This window comes from Lepidochelys olivacea (assembly GCF_965140295.1).
Source record: "Lepidochelys olivacea isolate rLepOli2 genome assembly, chromosome: 2".
Taxonomy (NCBI): domain Eukaryota; kingdom Metazoa; phylum Chordata; order Testudines; family Cheloniidae; genus Lepidochelys; species Lepidochelys olivacea.
In genome coordinates, this window is record NC_140412.1 from 30,286,924 (window position 1) to 30,314,644 (window position 27,721).

The 27,721-nt window shown below is 40.0% G+C and overlaps 1 protein-coding gene across 2 annotated transcripts in view; it reads left to right on the forward strand.

Annotated features, from left to right (window-relative positions):
- CSMD3 (CUB and Sushi multiple domains 3) overlaps positions 1-27,721 on the forward strand; it is a 1,240,207-nt gene that overhangs the window by 948,857 nt on the left and 263,629 nt on the right. For both annotated transcript variants that reach the window (XM_084620231.1, XM_084620232.1), the window contains one exon: positions 20,511-20,627. In XM_084620231.1, the coding sequence (XP_084476357.1) occupies positions 20,511-20,627 (117 nt within the window). The remainder of the gene's footprint in view (positions 1-20,510; positions 20,628-27,721) is intronic.

Here is a 27,721-nt window from a genome sequence, read left to right on the forward strand (position 1 = left end):
CAGCAAGTTAAAGAAGTATGGACTGGATGAATGCACTATAAGGCAGGTAGAAAGTTGGCTAGATTGTCGGGCTCAACGGGTAGTGATCAATGGCTCCATGTCTAGATGGCAGCCGGTATCAAGTGGAGTGCCCCAAGGGTTGGTCCTGGGGCTGGTTTTGTTCAATATCTTCATAAATGATCTGGAGGATGGTGTGGATTGCACTCTCAGCAAATTTGTGGATGATACTAAACTAGGAGGAGTGGTAGATACGGTGGCAGGTAGGGATAGGATACAGAGGGACCTAGACAAATTGGAGGATTGGGCCAAAAGAAATCTGATGAGGTTCAACAAGGATAAGTGCAGGGTCCTGCACTTAGGACGGAAGAATCCCATGCACCGCTACAGACTAGGGACCGAATGGCTAGGCAGCAGTTCTGCAGAGAAGGACCTAGGGCTGACAGTGGATGAGAAGCTGGATATGAGTCAACAGTGTGCCCTTTTTGCCAAGAAGGCCAATGGCATTTTGGGATGTATAAGTAGGGGCATTGGCAGCAGATCGAGGGACGTGATCGTTCCCCTCTATTCGACATTGGTGAGGCCTCATCTGGAGTACTGTGTCCAGTTTTGGGCCCCACACTACAAGAAGGATGTGGAAAAATTGGAGAGAGTCCAGCGGAGGGCAACAAAAATGATTAGGGGTCTGTAACATATGACTTATGAGGAGAGGCTGAGGGAACTGGGATTGTTTAGTCTGCAGAAGAGAAGAATGAGGGGGGATTTGATAGCTGCTTTCAACTATCTGAGAGGTGGTTCCAAAGAGGATGGTTCTAGACTATTCTCAGTGGTAGAAGATGACAGGACAAGGAGTAATGGTCTCAAGTTGCAGTGGGGGAGGTTTAGGTTGGATATTAGGAAAAACTTTTTCACTAGGAGGGTGGTGAAGAACTAGAATGCGTTACCTAGGGAGGTGGTAGAATCTCCTTCCTTAGAAGTTTTTAAGGTCAGGCTTGACAAATCCCTGGCTGGGATGATTTAATTGGGGATTGTTCCTGCTTTGAGCAGGGGGTTGGACTAGATGACCTCCTGAGGTCCCTTCCAACTCTGATATTCTATGATTCTAAGTAAAACTATGCCTGTGCTGAAGGGTCCCCCCCCCCGCCCCAGGCCCGGAGCCCCATGCTCCCCCTCACCTCCATACCGGGCCCTGGCATTTTTATACCATGTTGAGGGAGGCCTCAGCAAGAAAAGTTTGAGAACCCCTGATTTTTCCCACTTCCTCCCTGCTTGGACTCACATCACATCAGATCAGTGTGTCATAGGCAGGATGGATCTGGGCTATTCCCTTCAATTTGTTTCTCAGGAGGTCCAATCTCTCCTCTCAGCAGGGACCATAGAGGAAGTTCCTCTGGGGAAAAGGTTTTTATTCCTGCTATTTTCTTATTCCCAAAGGAAAAAACTGTTTCAGTGCTATTTTTGATCTAAGATTTAAACAAATATGTGAAGAGATAAAGTTCTGCATGGTTATCCTAGTTTCCATTATTCCTTCTCAGAAACAAGAGGACTGATATGCTGCCCTCAGCTTCAAAGATGCTTACCTTCATATAGTGATCCACCCAGACCACCAGAAGTTTCTCAGTTTCATAGTGAATGGAACTTACTCTTAATTCACAGTACTTCTGTTTGGCCTTTCAGCAGCCCCTTGCATTTTCACAAAGCACATGTCCGTGGTAGCTGTGTATCTTAGGAATTTGGGAATCCATGTATTCCCTTACTGGACAACTGGCTAGTGAGAGCAGGCTGAGTCTCAAGTATTGTCCAGTGTGACTTTAATACAGTCCGCCTTCAATGAACTGTGGTTATTACTCAGTCTGGATTAATCAATTCTGAAACCTGTGCAAAGAATAGAATTTATCAGAGCACTCCTGGATTCTACAAAAGCCAGGGCGTTTCTGCTTCAGTCAAAGTTCCAAGTGCTCCAGGGTCTGGTCTAAAAGCACATCCTGTTACCACAGTGGACACTTGTCTCAATCTCCTGGGGCACATAGCAGCATGTACCTACATAGCACAGCATGCCAGACTATGCCTCAGGAGCCTTCAGGGATGGCTAGCATCAGTATATGCTCCCAGTCAGCATTATCTAGACAGAGTGGTTCATGTACCAGAGGTAATTTTGTTCTCTCTCAGAAAGTTTGAACAGAAATTCACTTTGTTTCCCCACAACCAATTCTTATGTTGGTCGTGAAAGCCCCTAGGTTGGGTGGCACACATGGGTACCCTGAAAACTCAAGATTTGTGGTCTTTACAGAATCTGAGGACTCATTTTAACACCGGGGAGCTACATGCTGTCTGCCTAAACTGTTCAGCCACCTATTGTGCGAGAAAATCTGTTAATGCTAACAAACAACACAGCAACTATATTCTATGTAAACAGAGCGGGAAAGGCACTGTCTCACAACTCTGCCAGGGGGCTATCCTGTATGGGAGTTCTGCATAATCAAGGCCATTCACCTCAAAGGTGCTTACATTCCAGGAGATCAAAATACATTGGCTGATTACCAGTGCAGGTCTTTTTTTCCTAACGGACACTTCATCTTGACATGGCCAAGTCCATCTTCCAGCTGCGGGGGACTCCCCAGGTGACTTGCTAACAACAAAGGCCAACAGAAAATGCCATAAGTTCTGCTCCCAGGGATGTCAGAGCCTGGGTTCATGATGGTCGCTTTCCTGCTACCATGGAAGAACTCCCTGCTGTATGCCTTTCCTCCAATACTCTTACTGCCCAGAGTCTTGTTCAAGACCAAGCAGGACCATGCATGCCTCATACTAGTACCAACATGGCCTCATTGGTTCTCAACCCTGCTAGCGTTGTCATTGAGACTTCCTCTGACTCTTCCATTGGATCCAGACATGATTTCTCAGGTGTCTGCTCCATCCCAACCTGCAAGCATTCCACTTGGCAGCATGCATGCTTCATGGCTAACATTACTGAAAAGGGCTTGCTCAAAAGTTGTTCAGGAAGTGCTTCTGAATAGCAGAAAGCCTTTAACTAGGCCAAATGAAAAAAGTTTTCTATCTGGTCTCACCAAACATATGTGTCTCCAGTGAAATCTTCCATTAACCAAGTTTTGCACAATCTGTTGCACCTAAAACATCAAGGTCTGACAGTTCTATTAAAGTATATTTAACAGCTATTTCAGCTTTCTACCCTTCAGTGGATAATAAATCGCTTTTTTCCAGCCCTGTAACTGTTGCATTTCTAAAAGGGTTAGACAGGTTATATCCACGGGTGCAAGAACCTGTTTCCTCCTGTTTCAGCCTGGTGCTAGCAAACTTAATGGGACTACCCTTTGAACCTCTTGCATCTTGCTCCCTTCTCCACCTCTCTAAGAAAATGACATTTCTGATAGTGATAACCAATGAGGGCTTGGTTTTCAGCCTGATTTCAACTTGACTCACATTTATTTTTTTAACACTCAATTATTTATGGGTGCAATATATGCCATTTTGTTGTCTATCTTATTATGCCTGACAATCATATAACATCTAAACACTATAAACTGCAATTGCTGATTTGAAACAACCCTCAACTATGTAGGTATGGAAATTGTGATTGTGAAAAAGGAGACAGGCTTTTAAAAAGCTATTTTTTAAGCTTTGAGAATAAATTTAGGATCGGCAGTTTTCTTTTGTGCTGCATGAATAAGTAAATCAATTTTAAAAAGTCTTTGGGGCCTCTATTTTAAACATTTATAAAACATATATATTGAAAGAAGTTTAGTGGGCTATTTTATATGAACGAAACTAAACATCCTAAATCCTGTACTTGCACAAAACAAGGAAGAGAGATAAATATCCACAATGGTTGCAATTAATTATATAAAAAAAAATAGGCACACTGAATGTCTCAGGGAAATGAAGTACTCTAATTTGCTAAGAAATCTTGGGAAAAGTGATTGCATAATTTAGTGTTAATCTACTTCAGCTTTTGCAACTGAATTTGATCGATGATCAACTAAATTCTTACGGACTGTGGCAACATTCCACAAAACATTTTTTCACAAGCAGAAGTGATGTGTAACTGAATGGTTCCTCCAATGTACTGGAAGTAAACAAAATTTCATATTCTCCGAATTTCTTCTTCCAACTATTTTCCTGGAACAAATGCCTTCAACTGTGGCCCTACTTGTTAATTGATCCTCTATTTATGTACCAAATAACCTATACTGATGTGACTTAGAACCTGTGTTACACTCATGTATTTCTCCCAGTTACCCCTATATGAAGCTTGAAGACTTCAATTAACAAAAACATTTCAATCCTCAGGAAACTAAACTGTGTGCCACAGGCAAAGAACAGGAGAGACCAAGGTGCCACCAGTGCCTGAGGATATCTGCAATAGAAGGGAAGTGAGATAAACTAAAATGATCCCATCAGGCAAACCATGTTCCACATTGCAGAGGAAAGCAACCCTCATCTCCCCTGCCCCACAAACCACAGGCTTTCTGCTAATCTGACCTTGAATAAAATTCTTTCCCAACCCCAAGTGTGGCAATCAGTATGACCCCAAGCATGGGAGTAAGACTCACCAGTCAGACAACTAGAGTGGATTATCTGTACCATATCAGAACACTGGTCCTACCTTACCTGGTATTCCATCTCCAGTTTTGGCCAATCCCTGATTTGTCAGAAGAAGGGGGTAAAAAACCAGATTACATCTATTCATTGTGCATTGTGGGGGAAAACAATCCTTCCTGACCCCTGTGGGTGAGGACGACATTTGATTGTCTATAGGAGAGCACACTAGGTCCTTCAAGAGCACATGCTGCTAGATCAGGTGTTATTGGAACTTCAGCCTTCATGACAAATGGAATGCTGGGAGATGTAGTGCCAGAGATATCAGGAGGCAAGGTGGCTTAATGTGACTAGGCATGGACTACATCAACAGTTGCTATTGCCTAAGAAGGGGAGAGCCCAGGTTTCAACTTAACCTGAAGAAAGTTTCTCTGCTAAGAAAGTTAGGGAAACTGTGAGCCCAGAAAGGGGATTGATGGACAAGCCTGAGAGGAGACAGGACTTAGAAAGACAGGACTTAGAAAGGGATGAGGAAGAAAGAAAAAGAACTGAGGCAGTATAGCACTGGTGTGGGACAGTGGCACAGTGTTGATCTGGTCTTTATTTAGGGGACTCAGGCTGAAGGCCTCCGTCAAGGTAGGGGAAGCGAAGAAGTTTCTCCTTGAAAACCTGCAGCATCAGGTAAAAAAAAACATTGAATTTGTGAAGAAAAAGACTATTGATTAAACCCAGAGAGAGAGGAATACTCCTACTGACGTCCAGGAAAGAAAGTAGTAGCCCAAGAAAAGCAAATGAACCATTTATCCCCAGGCAGGTGACCTTGCACCAACGGGGTGATTGTGTTTTGTTTTGTTTTTTTGTTTTTTCTGTTTGGTTGATAGCTGTGGGGAAAAGGGGGAGATGCACATGAGCTTGTTGCAGCAAACAGTGTGATCTGTTTCTTCCATTTACTATTGGTATTACTGACAACAATGAATACTGTTTGCTGTGGGTCACTGTTATATGGCAAACAGATTTCTGTGACACATTGTGACAGATGCAAAGCTGTATAACATGGCTGCACATTTTACACAATAATCTGCCATGAAACAAGCAGCATGAATGAGTAGTCAATATGTATAAATTACTGGAATTCATAACTATTCAATGGATAAAAGGCCTCAATGGATTTTAACTTTGCTTGTGGTCCCAGCACTTTTGTTTTTGATGTGCTCACTGGTGTCAGTGCAAGTGAATAAGAAAAATAAATAGATAATATAAAAAAAAAACAAAAACATAAGTTATTTAAAGAGATTCTTTACCTGGACAACCAGAGCCATTCAATTTAGTTATCCATTTTCAGGAAAGAAAAAAAAAAATCATTGGCTCTCTTGTGCTTCTGATATTAATGTAACATGTTTTTAAAGCTAACCAAATTAAGTTTTTATCCCTTTTTACACCCTATAGATGTAAAATATCCACTCCAACTAACTTAACAGAAAATACACATATTTCACCACAACATGTGTACAGGATGACAAAGGAACAACAGTCATGTGCACAGAAAAAAAACACAATACCAGATAAAACTAAACAAGAAGGTTTATCCTAAAAATAACTAATTACAGGACATTGAGCTCCTCATTTCCATTCTTGTTACATTTAGATGCTCTTATCTTTGATATGTAAGACTTTTAAACATTTACTTAACCGTTGGACCTTTGAGCCAGGTCATTTGGCAGGGTCCTCACAGGGGCCACACAGAAATTACAGGGCCAACCATTTGTTTCTTCAGAATTCCCACACTAGGGCAAAGTAAAACACATCCTTCCATGTCAGTAAATCAATAGCTTTTTGATGGCCAAATCTGCCACCAGCCAAACTTTTTATTCTAAATTTTGTACCCGTCAATATATAAGGTGTCATCCTGTGGAGTTACAGGACCTGATTTTGATCTCACAGTATTTTAAATGAGTTTAACTTCACTGATTTCAATGCAGTTATTTCTGATTTGCATGAGATCTGAATCAGGCTAATAAGGTAATTCCTATTAACTGTTTTAGGACTGAAGAAACCGGCAAACTCAATCTTCACATGCCGGGAGGATAATACTTTTTTTTTTGTTTTATTTTGTTTTGGGTTTTTTAGTTTTGGAACAAAATGTTGGAAAAACAGTAAAACATGGAAATGTTCATTTATAGTATCTTAAATCTAAGGATCTGAAATCACATTACTATTATTAATGAAACAAGTTTCCTATCAGAAGCAACCCCAGCAGCTGGGAACAGACAAATAGAGAGGAAGGAAGCCCTGGAAAAGGGGTGGAGAGCATGAAGGAAGGCAGAGTTGGTTGCTGATAGTCTAATCCACATACCTTCTGGGTGTGGTGTTCTGTCCCATCTAGTGGCACTAAGATAAAATGAGTCTGCTTTACAGCCTTAGCTAACAGCCAGGTGGCTTTTAGCTCATGCTGTAGGGGCTCATGCACTAAGCTCCAGAGGTACCCGGAGGTTTGATCCTGCCTGCTGATGACGGGAGTGCTACAGGCAATGGCCTGCTAGAACACTATAATAAAGCATGGTCGCGATGAAGGTGGCCTGGAGTGAATACGGTGGTCCCCTAAAGTGAGAGATGCTCACAGGGGACCACTCTGTGACAATGAGGTTAGATTAGATAATCCAGTGGTCCCTTCTGGCCTTAATTTATGGAACTACAGCACTGTTTGCTACCAATACATATTCATTACTGTATTGATAGCTCAAGAAGGTTATATGGCAAGGGTTCGCATGTAGTTGTACATATAAACTATCCCCTCAGATGTTCAGCAGCTTTTTAGCATAGCACATTCTATAGTCCCCAGCAGGGATTATCCTGAGATAATATGGAGAGGCTGGACTTTGATACAGTGAAGAATCACTGGCTTCCAGAGAAATACAGAATGCAAGAACATGTAACTGTTAGTTGGAAGACATTTACACCGGGCATGAAGGAGGTAGGTAACATGGAGGTATATCAAGCAAAGGTGTTTTTGGTTTCATGCTGAAAACCAGTCAGCAATTTTCTTTCTTAATAACTTTCAATATATCAGTATATTATTGTTAAGAAGGACAAAGAGAATGTACATTAGGCCAAAAATAATAGGTTCATTAGTAGGGAGCTGGCACTTCGTAGACAACACAATTGAGAAGTTAGTAGGGCAAGTCAGCATCTCAGAATGGTTTCTTGCTTTCAGATATCTTTTTGTTTTGTTGTGATTATAGGAAATGTGTATATAAGGTTGCATAAGAGTTTTCATACTAAATTACTTATTTCAGTTGCTTATACTTTGTTTAAACTTTTTCTTTCCCTGAAAATTGCCAGCTCAAGTTTGTTTCTAAACATGGAATGTTTTTTAAAAAGTTTGCATAAAAATAGTTAAGCAGTTCTGACTATACTAAAAACATGAAGGAGAAAATTCCACACTTTTACTATTATAAACAGATTTATGTGTCTTTTATTGAAGGAAGTTTGAATTTAATTGAAGCTTTGGTAGATACCAAAATGGGAGGTAGTAGATACTCAAAATTTTGTCTCGACTTGGTCTCTAAGCCTAACATGTCTGTAAGAGGCCTCGAGAAAATCAGTTTAATTCAGGTGAATTATAAGGATTTAAAAACATACATTATCTATGCCTTGAAAATTTAATATATGTAACTTCTTAGCGAGATGCTCCCTACATGTATTACACATGTGGGTACGCATGCACACCACGCACCTGAGTCTGGAGATTTTTAGTAAGTAGTGTCCCTTGGTCCACATATATGCAATAGTTTTCCTTATGCTCCAAATAGAGAGTATAAAAGTCAGTGCAGACTGATGTCTCTCCAGTTGCTTCTTACTGCTGTACATCCTGAGTTGGAATCTTCTGTGTCCACATCTTCTTCCTAAACTGTGTCATTCTGTAAATATATTGCAAATAGTTTTTAGTATTTTAATCTTTTAGACTTAATATATTGTAGTTAGTCATTTTTTTCCCTCACCCTGGGGAAATTCCCTGAAGCAGGCTGGTATTATTCCCAGAATACTGGGGTTCAACAGTTGTATTTCCTGCCCCACCCATTTTCTGTGAGTGATGAACAACAGTTTTGCCTCTACTGCCTAAGTGATGCTCACATCTCAGCCAAGTGCAACATTTGCCACTCCTTCCCCTCCCCTCCCCCCACCCCAACCCTAACCCTCCCTGCCCCCAGGACTCGTGAGGGTTGGCAGCTAAGACTTAAAAAAAATCTGATGGAGCAGGTTGTGAGACCCCCCATCAGAGTTGGACTGGGGAGTTCCTCTGTAGATCATCCTCATCTAGCCAAACAGTATTGCTCCAAGCTTGAGCTCAGGAGCTGAAACTAAGACTTTCACATCTAAAGAGAAGACTTCTCATGAGAGTAAGGAGACAAACCTCCTTCATCCAAGCCTGCTCTGAAGAGAAAAGGTCCCTCCCTGACCCCTTCAAAGTTGAGAGAGCCCTCTCACATGGGTACTAAAGATTTAGGCCTATGTAAAACTCCTCAGCAAGAGAAAGTGGCACAAATGGGTGCAGAGCCATCAGTTCTGGTACTGGTTCCAGTGTCTAAAATGCAGGACAATCTTCCACTAACACTCCGTTTGACATCCAGCTCAGACTCAGTGTCAATACCATCACAGCCCCAGAGGAATCCAACTTCAACTGTGACCAGGGAAGCATCAGATCTGATGGCTTCACCAACCAGTCTCACTCCACTTCCCAGGGTGGTCAGAGACCTATGTGTCCCCAGAGGACATTTTTGCTCTCCCTTATCCTTTCTCACACCTCCTCTCGGATCCGCCTGTATTCAGTGAGATAGTTACTACAGAGGAAACTGTGTCTCCTCACACTGACAAATGAAGCACCCATTATTACCGGTGCCTCCCTATTAGGTTGGAGAGGGTATATGAATGATTATACTTCACAATGCATCTGGACCCCTCAGGAATCCAGGATCCATATCAATTTATTAGAACAGAGAGCAGCCTGCAATGCCTCCTTCCACTCACCCCATCCCAGAATATTCAAATAATGTCAAACAAAATGACAAATGTCTTCTATATAAACAAACAGGGGGAGAACGCGTTCCCACCCTGTTTGAACAGAGACGGTCAATTTTTGAAATTGGTGCATCAGCTATCACATAACTCTTTCAGCAGCATATTTACCAAGTGTACAGTACTTTCGAGTGGACAGTCTCAGCAGGTATTTTTCCACAGACCACAAATGCGAGGTTCATAATTTGGTCCTGGATGAAGTCTTCACCCAGAGGAGATCACTATTTGGGGAGATTTTCACCTCAAAGATTAACAGGAAACTTCCCCTCTACTGCTCAGGAGTAGCTCTAGTCAAGGGCTCAAAGGGAGATGGCCTTCTGTTAAAATGGAGGGGTCGCCTCAGGAATACCTTCCCATCCCAAGTCGCATGGAAAATCTGTCACCACAGAGCTTGAGTCATCCTTATTGCACCCAACTGTCCAAGACAGTTCTGGTTCACGGATCTATTGACATTCTCAGCTCATCCAGCCATAAATATCCAACCATTTTCAGACCTTCAAACACAACACCAGGGCAACCACTGCAACTCCTGCAACTGTGTTGGTCCTGCTTTGAGCAGGGGGTTGGACTAGATGACCTCCTGAGGTCTCTTCCAACCCTAATCTTCTATGATTCTATGAACTCAGGGCCTAGTATTTGGATGGACATCGGATGGACAGCATTAGTGTTCCAGAGTGGTGTGGTCCAGTCTCAATCAAAACAGGAAAGATTCTACCAGAAGATATTATTCAGGTAAATGGAAGTGTTTCTCCTCTTAGGCTCAATGACACTGCTGGGATCCCTGCTATTCTGGAATATCTACTTACATTAAGATATTGGGTGTCTCTTTTAGTTCCTTTTGGGTTCATGTGGCAGCAGTCAGTACTTTTCATTGCCCTGTTGAGAACCACACTATCTTCACCCATCCTGCAACAACTAGGGTTTTGAAGGGGCTTCTTCAGTATTTCCTTCCATTGGTGAATGTCAAATCCCAGTGGGGCCTCTACTTCATTGTTTCAGCTCTCACTAGCATTCCCTTGGAACCTTTAGCCTCATGTTCTGTGTCCCATCTTTCAATAAAAGTTGCCTTCCTAGTCACCATAACATTAGCCAAGAGTCAGTGAGTTGGGAGCACACATGGCAAACTCATCATATACTATCTTCCATAAATAAAAGGTCTTACTGTGTCCTGACCTGAAATTCATCTCTAAAGTAATTTCAGAGTTTCACATGAGCCAAACTATCCGCTTACCAGGGTTTTCTTTTCTAAAACTGCATGCTTATGATGAGGAGAGGAAGCTTCATTCGCTGGATGTCCAAAGAACACTAGCCTTTTATCTACATAGAACAATAGTTATTTGAAAAACACCTAAATTATGTGTTTTCATAGTAGAGAGGTCAAGGGGTCAAGCTATTTCTGCACAGAGACTTTCCAAATGGGTCTCTGGCTTCATTATGGTTTGCTACCAACTAGCCCACATTCCTATCACAGAGCAGATAAGGGCTCATTCCACCAGAGTGCATGCAATTTCGGCTGCATCTCTGAGAGACTTACTTCCACTGGAGATATATAGGGCAGCTATTTGGAGCTCCTTACACACCTGGCGATAGCAGTATTACAGTCAGCTATTACATCTGTGTCCTCGCACCTGCTTCCAGTTTGACTACTACTTGCTAATCTCTTTTATGTGGAATACAAATAGGGATCATCACTCAAAGAAGAAATGGAGGTTTACTTACCTGTAACTGTAGGTTCTACAAGATGTGTGGTCCTTATCAGTAGTCCACTACCCACCCTCTACCCCCTCCACTATGGATTATATTTGTATTTGTGGAAAGAGAAGGAAGTGGAGAGGTGCTGGTCCACATCACCTTTTATACCCTCAGTTTGGAGCAAGAAGATAACTGTGCATGTGAGGACCAACAGACACTGTTACTAAAAATCTCCAGATTCAGGTGCGTGGTGCACATGTGCACCCGTGTGTGGAATGCAGGTGAGGCCTACACATCTCTGGGATGAAAGGTGGTGACCACAACACTGGCTGACTGAAAGAAGGGAAAGGAGGGAGCTTCACCATCCATGGCTGCCACCCCCACTGTGTCTCCTGGGATCCTGGACCTTCTTTATCCTAATTCTGAGAGATGTCCTAGTGAGCGTAAGCCAGAGAAAGGGAGCCAAATGACACTGCTTCCTCCACTGGCTCTGGCTAAAATGGCACCTGGGATGTGAGACTTTGTTTCTCCCTCCCTTCTCTTAATGCGTCTGTTACAGGGCAGGGGTAAACCCCTTGAATGCCCTGCTAAAATGCTGGCTAAACCCTAATTTCTGGTAGGGAGGCCAGGTGTGGGGGCCCAAGCGGTCAGCAGAGAGCCCAGCTGCAAGCCCTAACGAGGGCTGGCTCACTGCTATGAGTTGAGTGAAGTAGCGATAGCTGGGCTGAAGAGGAGAGGGCTATAAAATCCCTGGGGAAAGCTCAGTCGGGAGGCGAGCCTGGGAGGGGATAGGAGGGTTACATCTCTGTCTCCTCACCCAAGGAAAGGAGCCTCATAGGCCAGCAGACCCTGGGAAGGGTCTAACTGGTCATAGCTGTTGTGGGAAAAGGGCGGATAATACTGTTGCACTGTAAATAAAGACACAAGGGTGAAGCACTGAAGGAGGCGTGGGGACTCTTTATTTAACCAGCCAGCACAGGCATGAGAAAGTGGAAACCTGCACAGACCCTGTGACAGTGTCCTTTTTCATTCCCTACCTTAGTTCTTCTCTTTCCCATCTCTCTACTTTTGTCCTTCTGTCTAATAAGAGTGTGGCTCAGCTGTCCAAAACTGTCTTCTGTGACATGCAGCTAAAAGCAATGCCCTAAACAGCCTGGGCAAAATTCCCAGATTTAGGTAATAGCTCATTTTAAGTGACCACTCTCCTTACAATGTGTATGATAACACCCATTTTTTCATGTTCTGTGTGTATATAAATCTCCTCACTGTATTTTCCACTGAATGCTTCCAATGAAGTGAGCTGTAGCTCACGAAAGCTTATGCTCAAATAAATTAGTTAGTCTCTAAGGTGCCACAAGTACTCCTTTTCTTTTTAAGAATGAAAGTGTGACCCCTGTTACAGTATGGCTCAGCATGGGAACACAAGTATTTTGCAGGTTGGTTGTTTTTTTTTGTTTTGTTTTACTTTCTGGCCTTCGGTGATGCAGACTGGATTGTGGTAGAGGCACATTTGAAATATCATTCCAGAACAACAGACAGTCATTTTTTCCCTGAGGTCATTAGATAGAGAATAGATTGCAAAGAGGGAAATGCATTATGACCACTAATGTGATTATGTTTAGGTGACTGGGCTTTATAAGCAGTTTGAAATTCAGAATGCTTTATTTCTTTCATTTGATCTTGCTGAAAATTGGAAAAAATTACATTAAAAAATCACATACTGATAGGGCTGTCAATTAATCACAGTTAACATGTGATTAACTCAACATAAATTAACGTGTTTTTTTTAACTAGTGTTTATTGCACATCTCTGGAGACGGGACTTGGCAGCAGACTGCACCATCCCCTCCCTGATGGACAGGGCTGGCCGTAGGGGTGGGGTGTCCACCATCCAGGGCGCCGTGCTCAGGGGGACACCACTGTGTGCCTCTGGGGCAGGGGTGCCCCGCCTCACACCACCTTGCTCTACTCCTGCTCCCACCTCTTCTCCCCTCCCCTCCCCTCCCTCCCCCCCCCATGGAACTGCCTGTGGTCAAGCTGCTTGGGACCAGGAGCCTGCCTCCTGTCTGCTGTGCAGAGCGGTGGCATGGAGGACGGAGGGGCTGATGTCGGGGTATCCCCCTCCCCCCACCCATGTACCCAGTCACCACTGAGTTGGGGTCAGGGAACAAGGGGAGCCTGTCTGCTGCTGCTGGTTTAGGAGTGAATGCTGCAGACAGCAGCTGCTGCTGGCTGAAAAGGTGTTCAGTCTCCTGAGTACTCTGCTTAAATAGACAGTTTCCCCCAGCACGTGCATACACATACACACACACACTCTTCCCCCATCTCTCTGACACACACACTTCTCCCTAACATGCATGCATGCCCACACTCACACACACTTCTCCTGCAACACGCGCACCCTCTCTCACAAAACCAAAATCTGAAATGGAGCTCCTGGTGAGCTAGGAGTGGCCAGAGAGCCAGGCACCAGGAGTCGCAGCAGCAGTGCAGAAGTAAGGGTGTGTTGTAATCAAAATCAATATATTTGAAAATGTAGAAAACATCCAAAATAGTTAAATGTATGGTATTCTATTAGTGTTTAACAGTGTGATTAAAACTGTGATTAATCACAGCTACTTTTAAACTCACAATTAATCGCAATTAAGTTTTTTGTTTGACAGCCCTGCATATTGATCATTAACAAGTCTGTAGAAGAAAGATTGCTTACTTTATATTTCTTACTTCCTACCTCAAAACTCTTTGAGATGTGCTTACCACCCTCAATTTTTTCTTTAAACCTTTATACAGCAATATTCATCTCAAAGTTATCTTCCAACAGCTAATCTATAGGTAATTTGGTAATAATGGGAATTAGAAGATGAAAACGAGATTATTTTATCTTTTTCATCCGTTGAGTTTTCCTTTGCATGATAAATTGTTAATTTCTTATATGAGTATAAATGTCACCATACTTGCCCTTTTTTGATGGTAAAAAAAAAACAAAAACAAAACAAACCCCCAAAATCTAAAAAAAATTCTAAATCCTCAAAATTAGGATATCTGCAATACCTACAAATAACAAACAAAAATTGTTTTTATTAATTTATATATCTCAACTTTTATCCAAATATAAGGCCTATATTTTCTTTAATATATTGCTAAGCATAACTTTTTATTACCTAGAATATACAGAGTCATATGGAAGAAACCTTTCCATCAAAATTGGTTTTGCTACTCTGTACTGTCATCAGATATGCTCTTAGGAAAACAATACATTTTAAAACAGAACATTATGACATTAAAATTAAATCATAATCATGGAAGACTAAAGCAGATCAATTGATTTAAATTACATGGTAATTCAACAAGTTGTTTTCAGTGTAGGTGACAGCTGCATCAGGTAGTGAAGAGGGCAGCAACAAAAAAAGCCAGTTAGTAGGCTTATCTTGAATTAAAAACATTGTGTTTTGTTAAGGTTCCCATGGGACACAAGGAGAATATTAATGTGTTATCTTCAAATTTATTTATAGTCCTAACACATTTACATGAATAAATTAATTTTGATCATATAATTTTAATTTAATTTGACATCACTCATGTAGCTGTCCAATCATTGTGTCTCTGTCTTTGACAGAATAAATGAAGTGATCTTGGCAAATGGAAATATTATTCTGATCATATAGATAAATAACACAGGTAAACAATACACTGACACAGGCATAATATGAACAAAGTACATAGAGAACACCAAAGTGACATGGAAAAAACAAAAACAGGATTACCTAGCTTTTCTCTCCATTGTTTAACTGTAGCCTTTAAGTGTCTTACAAAAGTATAATGTTATCAAGAAATTTAGGTCTTCAGTTTAATCATATAAAGTAGGCATCTAAAGGTCCCTCAGATATCAATTACTTTTCTACACTAGGCTGGGTTTAACCAGTGACCTATTAGTGAACAAATCATTACTGCTTTAGGATTCTCCTGATCCTTCTTCTTAGCAGTGTTTATGAAGTATTACTCTTTTTTATTAATTCCTATTATTGTTATTATTAATTATTATTTTATTATTTTATTTATTATATTTGCAGTCGTTTAATCAAATGTATCTGCATGACATAAAGCCATCTTGCACCATCCAGTGGGAAATGCTGCTTAAAAGTGGATGGTACAATATGGTGCTTAGATTCTGTAATTAGAATGAAATAATATTAGATCTCCAGCTAGAGGTATTAGAAAGTAGGTAATCTCCAGGCAATACTAGGAACTAAAAAGTATCTGTTTCAAGAGGAAAAACAAAAACTCAAGTGAAAAAAAATCAGTTCTTAGGAAGAACTATACTCTATTTGGGCCTGTGTATTTGTTCTTGACAGCTCTTAATCAAAGTAGGTTACATGCATAATGTAGAGCAGTGGTGGGCAACCTGCGGCCCGTGGGCCGCACGCAGCCTATCAGGGTAATCCACTTGCGGGCCACGAGACAGTTTGTTTACATTGACAGTCCGCAGGCACAGCCGCACGCAGCTCCCAGTGGTTGCAGTTCGCCATTCCCAGCCAACAGGAGCTGCGGAAGTGGCAGCCAGCATGTCCCTGCAGCCTGCCACTTCCCACAGCTCCCATTGGCCAGGAACAGCAAACCGCAGCCACTGGGAGCTGCGGGGGACCAGGCCTGCAGATGGTCAACATCAGCAAAATGTTCGCAATCACATTACCATGATGGGCTGCTTGCATCCCATCACTGAGGTAGAGCATGATAGAAAACCTGCAGGCAGAGAAGAAGTGCAAGGTGGATGCTCTGCAATCACATCAGCCAACTCCATCAACACTCTTGGATACATAAGATCTGGCCCCATGGACTTGTGCATGCCCATCTTTTCTAAATAGTCCTTAACTTGTTCTTTCATGACTGAGGGTTGCTCACCTCCTCCCCATACTGTATGGCCCAGTGCAGCATTCTGGCAGCTGACCTTGTCTGTGATGACTGAGGCAAAAAAAGCATTGAGTATTTCAGCTTTTTCCACATCATCTGTCACTGTGTTGCCTCTCCCATTCAGTAAGGATCTCACACTTTCCTTGACCTTCTTCTTGTTGCTAACATATCTGTAGAAACCCTTCTTGTTACCCTTCACATCCCTTGCTAGCTTCAACTCCAATTGTGCTTTAGCATTCCTGATTACACCCCTGCATGCTCGAGCAATATTTTTGTACTCCTCCCTAGTCATCTGTCCAAGGATATACAACTCTCAATTCCCCATTAATTTACTTGCCTAGATACTAATATCACTAATTTATGAGATGCAAATTACTGTAGAATGAATTCAAAAGATACATGACATACTTGCAGTAAATTTGACTTTAAAATCCTTGAAAAAATTCATATTTTAAAAGAAAGGTTATTCGAATGTTACACTTTGTTACCTATTAGGGACAGTTCTGTAGACAGAGAAACATCTTGTTCATTTGAATATCTGTAATAACAGAACTGGCTACCAACAAGTTTAGTCTTGAAATTAGATGAAGGTTTCTAACCATCAGAAGAGTGAAGTTGTGGAACGGCCAAGGGGAGCAGAGGGAACAAATAACCTAACAGGTTTCAAGATTGAGCTTGATAAATTTGTGGAGGGGATGGTATGATGAGATTGCCTGCAATGGTATGTGACCTATCTGTGTCTGCTAGTTGCAAATATCCTCAACGGCTGGCAATGGGACACTAGATGGGGAGGGCTCTGAGTTGAAACAGTGAATTTTTCCCCAGGTGTCTGACTGATGGGTCTTGCTGACATGCTCAGGAGTCTAACTGATTATCATATTTGGGGTTGGGAGGGATTTTTCCCTCAGGTTAGATTGGTAGAGACCCCATGGGGATGGTGGGGTTAGCCTTGATCTAAAGCAGTGGCTCTCAATCTTTCCAGATTACTGTACCCCTTTCAGGAGTCTGATTTGTCTTGCATACCCCCAAGTTTCACCTCATTTAAAAACTACTTGATTACAAAATCAGACATAAAAATACAAAACTGTCACAGCACACTATTACTGAAAAAATGCCTACTTTCTCATTTTTATGATATAATTATAAAATAAATCAATTGGGATATAAATATTGTACTTACTTTTCAGTGTATAATATATAGAACAGTATAAACAAGTCATTGTTTGTATGGAATTTTAGTTTGTACTGACTTTGCTAGTGATTTTTATGTATGCAGTTGTAAAACTAGGCAAATATCTGTATGAGTTGATGTAATCCTTGGGAAGACCTCTGCGTACCCCCAGGGGTACCTGTACCCCTGGCTGAGAACCACTGCTATAAAGCATGGGGCCTGGGTCACTTGCTGGTTTGAATTAGAATAAATGGTGGATTCTCTGTAATTTGAAGTCTTTAAATCACAGTTGGAGGACTTCACTAATTCAGATGGAGATTATTGGTCTATTACAGGAGTGGGTGAGTGAGGTTTTGTGGCCTGCCATGTGCAGGAAGTCAGATTAGATTATCACAGTGGTCTCTTCTGGCCTTCTGAATCTGAGTAAACTGCAGTAACGAGGCTAGCACTACGTTAAAAAAACAGTATAGTTAATTTGTTACGCTCTCTTATTCTTTCGTATCACAGGGTGAGGCAAAAAAAATTGAAATAAAAAGCACACTGCTTCACAATCAGCCTTGTGTTCCCAATAATATCATCCTTGTCTCCTTCCTCCTCCAGTTCCTTATGCCCTTAATTCCATCCAATTCCTAGTTCATCCCTATTTAGTCCTGAATCCTGCACAGATTTACCCATAGGTATAGCTTTATACATGTGAATAGTGCCACTGGAGTTTTACGTCTTGCAAGAAATTGATTTAAAACTGTAAATCCTTTAAGGAGGGACTTAACCTTTATTTTATGTTTGTACAGCACCCAGCATAATGGGACCATGTTTTTTATTAGGGCTTCTGGTTGCTATTGTAATACTACTAATAATAATATTAATAGCTGCATATAGATTTTTTTTGTTTGATTTGTCTATTAACTGTCCAATTTAAAAGTACTCTTCTATTTCAGAGAATCAGTTTCCAGTCACATGTCTGTGTTAATCAGGGACATTATTTGTGGTACCAAGATATCTTCCCCTGTGATTTTTTAGCTTAAATAAATTGACAGTGGAAAAAAAAAAAAAACCTTTTACCCTCCTCTTCTAATTTTAGATCTTACAACTATAATTAAGTGTGTTTATTGTTTCAAATCAGCACTATATTTTTAGGTGCTACACAGAAGTTAAAACCAGTGGGTCCAGTTCTGACATTTTTAATAAGACTGGTTCCCATTAAACTCAATGAACTAAGGTCCTAATCCAGCCATAAACTTGAGCACATATGTAACTTCAAGTGTATGAGTAGTCCTGTTGTACTGGAGCCTGTGCAAACGTTTCAGGATCATGCCCTATAATAATTAAAGCTGGAACCAATGGTCGACAAAGGAGCAGGCACTTTTCTAAAGAGGGGAGGTGGGGGGAAGGAATGAAGGAATAATGACCAAATACACACATATTAGCTAACCTGACTAGGAAGGTATATTGAGCTTTAAGCACAGCTGTAAAGGGACTCCAAGAAACATACTTACACACTGCTGGTATGCTGTGATTACATACTACTGCATATGAAACCCCAGAAAGCAGAACAAAGACACCTCTATTTGCCGCAAAGTATTTCGAAGGGATGTGGGAGAGAGTTGATCATTCAGGTACCATTGACTCCAATTATTAAAGATTTTATATGCCATCTATTAGGACCTGGAATTCAGTCTGTTATAAATAACCCATGCAGACTAAGAGGGTAGACATTGCCAGTTCCCTAACCACTGTACCCAGAAACATAGGCTGCCATGTTCTGCCACTACTGCAGGTCAACTTCAAAGGTATCCAAGTTAGGGGCAATGTACTAAAAAAACACAGTATTTAGATCATGGAGGCATGAATTATTACAGAGTTCACTATTATGGGGTGAATTCTCATCCTTAAAATTGTCTGAGAACTAAGCGAATAATCATTTAAAATAAACTAGTGGGAGCTAAACTAATGATTTTCTAGGAATGGAAGTGGGAATAGTGCATTCATACGCATTTATTTTGAACGATGAATTTTGTTCTGCACCTCATATTTAATTTTATGGTAGAAAAAGAATTAGACACTTTGAAAAGAAAGGGTCGGGGAAGTAAGGATTTGTTGTTCTTAAATGTCAGAACACAGACTAGATTACTGTACTTTGACAATCTACCACAAAAATAAATAGCATTAGTATTTTCAATATTTAGTAAACTCTAGCTTAAAAAGGCACATACTCGGTATTTTGCAGTCTCTTTTAAAGAAAAGATGCAATGGTTTGTTAAGTGTACAATCCATTAGACTAGGTTAAAGTGGGTTTTATTTTCTACATATATGAGAAGCAGGCCCTAGGTAAACCACTTGAAATATACATAGGAAATTACTTCATAGTGGATTTTTATTGTTTTATATAATTGCTTCTGAAACTCTGTTTACATAGCATTTGGAGAATTTATCTCTGACTTGACAAATATGAATTATATTAAATGAAAACTTGTATTGCCAGTTTTAGAAATCTGCATCGATACTGCAAATATAATTTGATTAGCTTGTTGTTAATATGCTTAAATATTAATTTTATTAGCAAGATATATTTGGAAACAAGGGGCCAGCCTCTCAACTAATGTAAATCAGTGTAGCTTCATTGCAGTCAATATCAAGTCAAGAAGTCTCAACTTTACTCCTTGATAAATAATTTGTATTGCTCTATACTTTGCTTTTGCATTGTGGGCTCATTGGAATAAATGCTCACTGATGGAAGGACTGCATAAACTGCCCCTTTAAGAGATTGTCAAATATCTGAGAAATGAATAATAGCACACTAATCATATACATTAATCATAGCACACTACATATACAGAAGATTTTTATCTTAAGACCGTTGATAAGTGATATAGAAACATAATGATTCAAACAACAGAGAGCTCTCAATGCAACTGACATATAAGGGAGTTGAAGGCATTCATCCTCCCAGGTGTGGACCCATAATACACAAACTAATCTAGTGTAAACTTTAAGATAATTTACTGCAGTACATTATAACAGCATGCAGAAAATTAAATCAGTGTTGGTCTCATTTAAGTTGATCACCCTTTGAATATTACATAATTCAATACTATACATTTTTACTTTCCAGCACCATGTGGGAGCCGGTCGACAGGCTCTGAAGGCACGGTATTATCACCAAATTACCCAAAAAACTACAGTGTTGGACACAACTGTGTTTACTCTATTGCTGTTCCCAAGGAGTTTGGTAAGTAGGATGTCTCATTTTTTAACTGTTTCTTTCATTCTTGTAATTGCTTCTGCACTACTTATCTCTCTGGATGGATTTTGTAATTACTTTTATGTTGAAAATATATTCAGTGCACTTAAAATAAACTATTGTAAACAGCAAGTGCTGGTTAAAGTTTTGACAATCAGTACTTTTCTGTCATGCATTTTGATCTGTAGTTCATATATTCATACATATTTGGGTCACAATATTTGTAAAAATAACATCTTTTTGAAAATATTAGTGATTCATTTTTAATCCACTGTAAAGACTGACATAATATAGATATGTTATACTCAAAATAATGGGCCAAATTTAGCACTTATGCAAGTTAGTATGACTGTTTGGTAGTGATTTGGTGCTGACCATTGAGGACATGCAGCACAGAACTGACAGCGCAAGATGGTGGGGGGAGGGCTATGGTGTCATTAAGCCACTATTGCACCCTTCCAATCCTGGGCAGCTCTGTAGTCCCAGGTGTAATATAGGCAATTATGGGGCCCCGTCTGATTTACAGCAGCCTACCTCTACCTGCCTATCAGTTGCAGCACTGTTCAGACTCTCTGGAGTACTGTGCCCAGCAGCCCCACCCCCAACATGACCCCTATGTGAGGGTTTGTGAGGAGGTCCACAGTGGGCAACCTTACAGCTATCTTCTTCAGTTTCTACACCAGAGGAATCCCCCCAAAGCTGGATCCAGGCCTTTTAGGACCCCTTTATGTCACCCAGCGCCAGTACCTGACATAAAGTGGCTACAGAAAGAGTGAGGATTTCAGCCTTTAACTTTATTGGAGTTGGTCACATGAAAGATTGATTTTGCAGTGTTTGATAGCCAAAGGGTTAATACACAGTATGGAAAGCTTCAGGTATACCACACTAAGATCAGTAGAAAGATTGGTTGGGAGGTGGAGAGATAAAATGTGATACAAAAATATGATAATTAAAGCTTGGTAGACATTATATACTTACTTCATTAAAACTACATTGCTCAGGGATGTGAAAAATCCACTCCTTTGTAGACAGCACTACGTCAGCATGAGAGCTCCTCCTGCTGACATAGCTACTGCCTCTCATGGATGTGGAGTTATTAAACTAACAGAAGAGCTCTCCCCCACTGGCTTTAGAGTGTCTTTCTCCCAATGTGCTGTCATAAGAGTAAGGAAATGATTTCACTGGGTGAAGGATAGAATGAAAATTTGGGCAAAACAAAAGGGAAGATCAGTAACAGAATATTGTATCAAGGTTCTCCCAAACACAACATGATGTCCAGTCATTGCACTGGGGACTAGATAGCTCAGACTATTATTGATTTCTGAGTCATTAGATCAAATCTGGGCAAGGCTTCTTGTGACTGAAATTATCATCACATTCTGATTTGCTATCTAATTAGTAATTAATGGAAGTTCCAAATCACATTCCTTGCAAACAGTTTCTGCAAATCTCAGACACCCAGTTTAGAAGAGGCAGAGAGAAGCAACTGCCTTGTTCCCATTAGCGGTGTATCCTGCTATATCAGGTTTTTGGGGAAATGGCAGACAATGAGTGTCCTTATTGTTCATCCTTTCCAGATAAATAGAGAACTTCTGTTTCCAATTATGTCTATCTTGCACCTTTTACAAGTACTGAGGAGGAGAGAGGATGCTTGATAAAAATATCACATATGTTGAATGAAATAAGATAGTATAATTCAGATTAGTGATAAGATGAAGAGGAGGAAAGAGCTGTAGGATGGATAAATATAATGAATATTCCCTCAAAATATTTATAGTCTTGGCTCTACACTTACGTCATACTGTTCAGTGAACACCGATTCTATCTTAAATTTTTCCAGTCTGTATTGAAAGCATGTAGAATCCACAGTACTACCATATGACTCTATTTCCTAAGAAATGCTGTAACAATAGGTATATGGTTTAAATTTTCAATAGAAGACAGTTGTATTTTATGTGTAAACATTTCAAGGATGTGCTCAAATAGGGAAGTGCTTAAAATAGAAGATGAGTCTGTCATTTATTTTGTAGTTCCCTAGATGAAGAATTGGAGGTTGTTTAAACACTTCATCAAAACAGTTTCTACATGTATTAAGAGAAGAAGAAAATGGGCTGTGAGAAAGGAGGAATGGGTGATGCTTGGTTATTTGTAGAGATAAAAGGAGTTTCTCAGTACAACACACTGTGTTGTAACAATTTGTTTCTCGTTACTTTTTTTTTAAAGGCTTTTTGTACCAGAAAAACTCCTATTTTTTGTCTTGTGAATTTACCATAATCAGGAGGAATTGTGGCATATTGAGGAGGGTATTTTAAGAAAGTCTGAAGAATAAGTTATACAAATAATAATACTACTAATAATTAATTAGCAATAATAATAATAAAGTGTAACACACTATTGAGCTTCTAAATAGGAAGCAGTAAAAACAAATGTGATTTTTGATTATCCAAAATATGATCTGGCATTTAATTATGTTCCATATTTAATTGATACAATTACCTGTGCAATGATTATAGGTTGACGTTAAAAAATGGTGTTTTCCATTTAATGTTATTTACCATGACTAAACAATGCAGGGAAATTATTTATCTTAACTTTGAAATGTCATGATTTTCTGTTTTTTCTCTCAAATTTAGGATTAGCTAGAATAAACATACTTTTGTGTGTGCTATAGTGGGTACTATTATAGTATAGAAATTATGGACTTTACTAAAAACACACCCTACTGCAGTCTATAGTGTCTTTATTAAAGTTTTTCCATGTTTATAAGAGAATTGTAGTAGCAGAAAAAAATAATACAGTGAATAAAAAGAAACTAACAGTTGGAGCACTAATGGTACTTTGGTCCCAGTACAGGGGCCAGTGCAAGACAGACCCTGCTGGAGCCAATGTCTTTAATTTTTTGGTGGAGAGTTCCCAGCTTGATCACTGGCAATTACATGATCCAGAAGTGAAGCTCTTGTGTGATATGTGCCTTTATATATAAAGTAGGGTTCAGTAATCTGAGTACAGTGGGCATGGTTAAAAAGTTCACTCTGTTTTTAAAAATCTTGAAGCTTTCAGAGTCATTCCCTCTACTTTAAATTGGGGGATGGTATTAGAACTGGTAATATTTGTAAAATTGGGGTGAACTACAATGTGAACTACTGTACAGATCACTTGCTACTTTTGTTGACTGAACAATGTTTATTCAAACTTGTTAATGTTCCATCATAACAGAATTTTGTTTCCTAAGCATACAAGGCCATATTCCCTCCTGCTGTTACAGCCACTTTGCATTGTCTGAGCCATGCAAAGGATCCAGAATCTGGCTGCAAATTCTCTGAGGATGGAGGAGCCCTCACATGGTCTAAAGCCACTACAGCTGGCTCCATAGGAACTGCTACACTCTCTCTCCAGCATAAGCGACATGCCAGGAGAGAGGGTAATTTAGGGGTGGGAGAAAAAGGGGCAAGGCAGAATCTAGTTCCTCTTCACCAATTTTTAGCAAACATGTGATCCCATATCCCGGTAGCATAAATTAATGCAGTCTGGAGCAGCTGTGCCTTGAGAATGAGAGAACGGTCACTGGCTCTCTGACAGCCTTCCCCAATTTAACTCTCCAAGCAGACCTCAGCACAAAATCTGGCCCATTACATTTGGTCATAGGTGAAAGGAATAACAGAGTCTCATTAACTGTCCTGTGTCTCAAATATACTGTAACATGATATACATTCAAAACCAGTTTTCTAATAGTAGAGGCATCTCTCCAGTTATCCTTTTGTGAATGTGTAGATGATTTGCCACAGACTAACAAGTGTGAAATCAGTGCTTCGAGCGATTCATTATGTCAGACAATGCACCTTTTCTTTTCTGTTATAGTATCTGATTAGCTTATTGCTTCTTTTCATTCCTTTGTGCTCCATGTGTGCTTTATATCTTTGTGGCTTCAGATATATACTCTATGTCTGAAAGCACATGACTTTACTCATCCCGCACATGCTCGTTTGATTCACCAGTCACAATCCTCTTGGCCCAATAATAGGTGTCTGGAAATGTGGATTGTGTTGTACAAGGGTTTCTTCACGTAGAGATTTTTTAGAGGTTTAAACCTCTAAGCCCTGCAAAACCTAGGGCTTAATCTGAATTAAAGAAAATGTTTGAACTGCACTGTACCTGTGTGTAATATTTATGCTGTAGAAACTCCCCTAATATGCAATTAGTTCATGCCTAGGCTTGGGACAGGAGTGCATGAGACAGCATGCAATAAATTGGTATTGGAATCCTATTCTCTAAGCCATGGACATTTTTTTTAATATATCAAGTGAGCTCTATCACTCTCATGTAAAGTACTAAGCATGTAACCACATACTCCAAAAACATTTCCAAAAGTCAGTGCTTCATCTGTGCACAACACAAGATTTTTTGTCCCCTTGAATGATACTACTTTCATCCCACAAGATAGCAATACAGGCAGTGTAAGAATTGCTCATCTTCTCCATGACATAAACTACAATACAGAGAGTAAGAATGTGTGTGGTACTATACGTCTGTTTGCAGCTAAGTGATTGATTATTGAAAGATAAATTTGAGCTTGTGGCAACATGTTCTGGGGTATAGTAAGACTGATGTAGAACTAGACTATTATAAAGCTTTGTTCGTGTATACAGGTGCATGATAATCTACTCAGTTTTTGACCTTGTTACTTGTGGGGCTAGAAGCATACCTCATTTGCACGTAAAGGAAGAAGGAAAAAGAAAGTTGCATCAATGGATTGCACTTTGGAAAACATATCCTAAATGCTCTAGTTGTTTTAACATGAATAATAAACAGAAATTTGATTGAAACAAAATTATTTCAAAAGTGAAAATAAATACAAAACTTATGAATGAAATGTACCTGAGATGGTGTCGACACTAGATAATGTTGTTACATGGACTGAATTGAGTTAATAAAATGCTTTTATGTAGAGTCATGATTGTTTTTTGCTTTTGCTTTGCATAGTTTCAACAAAACCAAACGAGGAGTTTGGTTTTACTGTGTTCTCTCCAACTGAGTTTCACTTTAGACTTCTGTGTTTGTTTGAACCTGAAAACTGAATAGAACCCCAGGGAAAAAAAATGCAAATCATAGCACTTTCATAAGGAAATCAATGAGTTTTTCAATCCCTTTCTTTTTTCTCAATAAGCTATCTATGAACATCAACCATTACCTTCATTTACCTGCAATTCACTTTCCCTCATTTTCTTATTGCTAAGTGGGCGGATGGCCATCTGGCCCTTCCTGAGCTCTTCGGGGGTGGCTCACTTGTTCTCTCATTCTCTCTCTCCTGGAACCAGCAACTAGGGCTGCTTCCCTATTAGTCCCTAGGAAAGATCTCAGGGGGAGCAGTCAGCCTGCATATCCCTGATTCAGCAACACCATTACTAGGGAAGCTGCTCTTTCTCTTGCTGCTGCAGCTATTATAAAGGCATTTTACCTCATGATTACAGCCACCTGCACCACTGAATATTTTACAAGAAGGTTTAGGCTGAGGAGTTAGTTGCCCTGTTTCCAATTAATATTAATTTAGATGGGAGTTGGGTTCCTAGCTCCCTTAGAATATTTTGAAGATCTCAGCCTTTGGAAAGAGTGGATTTACCCTGCTGGACTCCAAAAGACCAAAAGACTTGGGTCGGGGAGAGAATATTCTGCTACTGTCTGAAGACAACTGAAGCAGAAGGGGGATGGAATGAACTGAATACCCTACAGGAGCTCTGAAAATAAAAGGTAGAGCTTCTTAAGCAAAAAGATGTATGAGTGTGGAGGGAGTTGGGGTTGAGTGAATGTAGAGACTGAAGGGGACTGGAATAGGTGACCTCTTGAGGTCCCTTCCAGTCCTACGATTCTATGATTCTGTATGTGGCCTGCTCTAAGGGTGGAATTTTTGCCAATGATTCTGTATGTGGCCTGCTCTAAGGGTGGAATTTTTGCCTGTGGGGCGAAGTGGGAGAAGGGTCCCATTCTGGCCTGCATTGGCGCAAGACTTATGTACACAAACCTCAGAGAATCTGGAACGTGTATTGTAATTGAAAGCACATTTGTACAGCTTTAGATTTATTCCTGTCCATTTTAAGATTACACTTTAGACCTACCAAAACTGTCTAGATACATTGGAATTTCTGTCTCCTGCAGTACCTGTCAAAATTCAAAGTTGATACTTATTAGTTAATCACACTGATGCTGACATATGAAGAGTTACAATTACTATAATAAATACTGTATTTAAAACATACAATTCTGTATTTTACAGGTTTTCCAACATTTTGGCTGGGAATTTAATAGTTATTTCCTAAAACTAGATTAGAATTTATTAGAAACAGAATTTCAAAAACAAAGTAAATAGAACAGAAACTAAAATAATGTCATTTATTCCTGGTATAAATAGGTAGAAGCATATCTATTTAAAGTAGTTTTACACATACTCATTGTCATTCAATACTAATAATGTTAAATAGGTTTGGAGACCCATTTTGTACCTTACATTTGATGTGCTGTGTTTTGCTTTATAATATGTTATTGATTAATTCAGGTTACAGCTGTTTTGTTGTTTGTAATAATTTTAGTGGTATATTTTTGTCTGTCATTTAAAGTAATATATTTATGAGACAATGGCTATATCACAGGTATCAGACTGTCCCAATCTGTGTTATTGTTCTCAGCAAATCATACCACTGAGACCCCTTGTCCTACTACTACTACTACTACTGTGTAGTTTTCCATGTGTGAAATTTGCTTCAAAAGGTGTTGGTCTGTTTATTATGTGTTTGCCATACTATGCAGTACTATATTATTAGAAAGTTAATGGATTTATTTTTAATGTAAACTTCAACAATAGACGTTTCTCTAACACTGGTGTAAATCTTCAAAGCATATTTTGTAAATTCTATCATATTGGTCTACGTGAAGGGTATGTGTGTGAGGGGTGTATACCTGTACAGGACAGAGAGATATGCATACTTGACAGTGGACAGTGCGTACTACGGAAATATTTCCAAAACATGTGGATGACCTTAACAAAAGTGGCCAAGCAAAAATTGATGGTTGAACTTTCTATTGCTTCATTT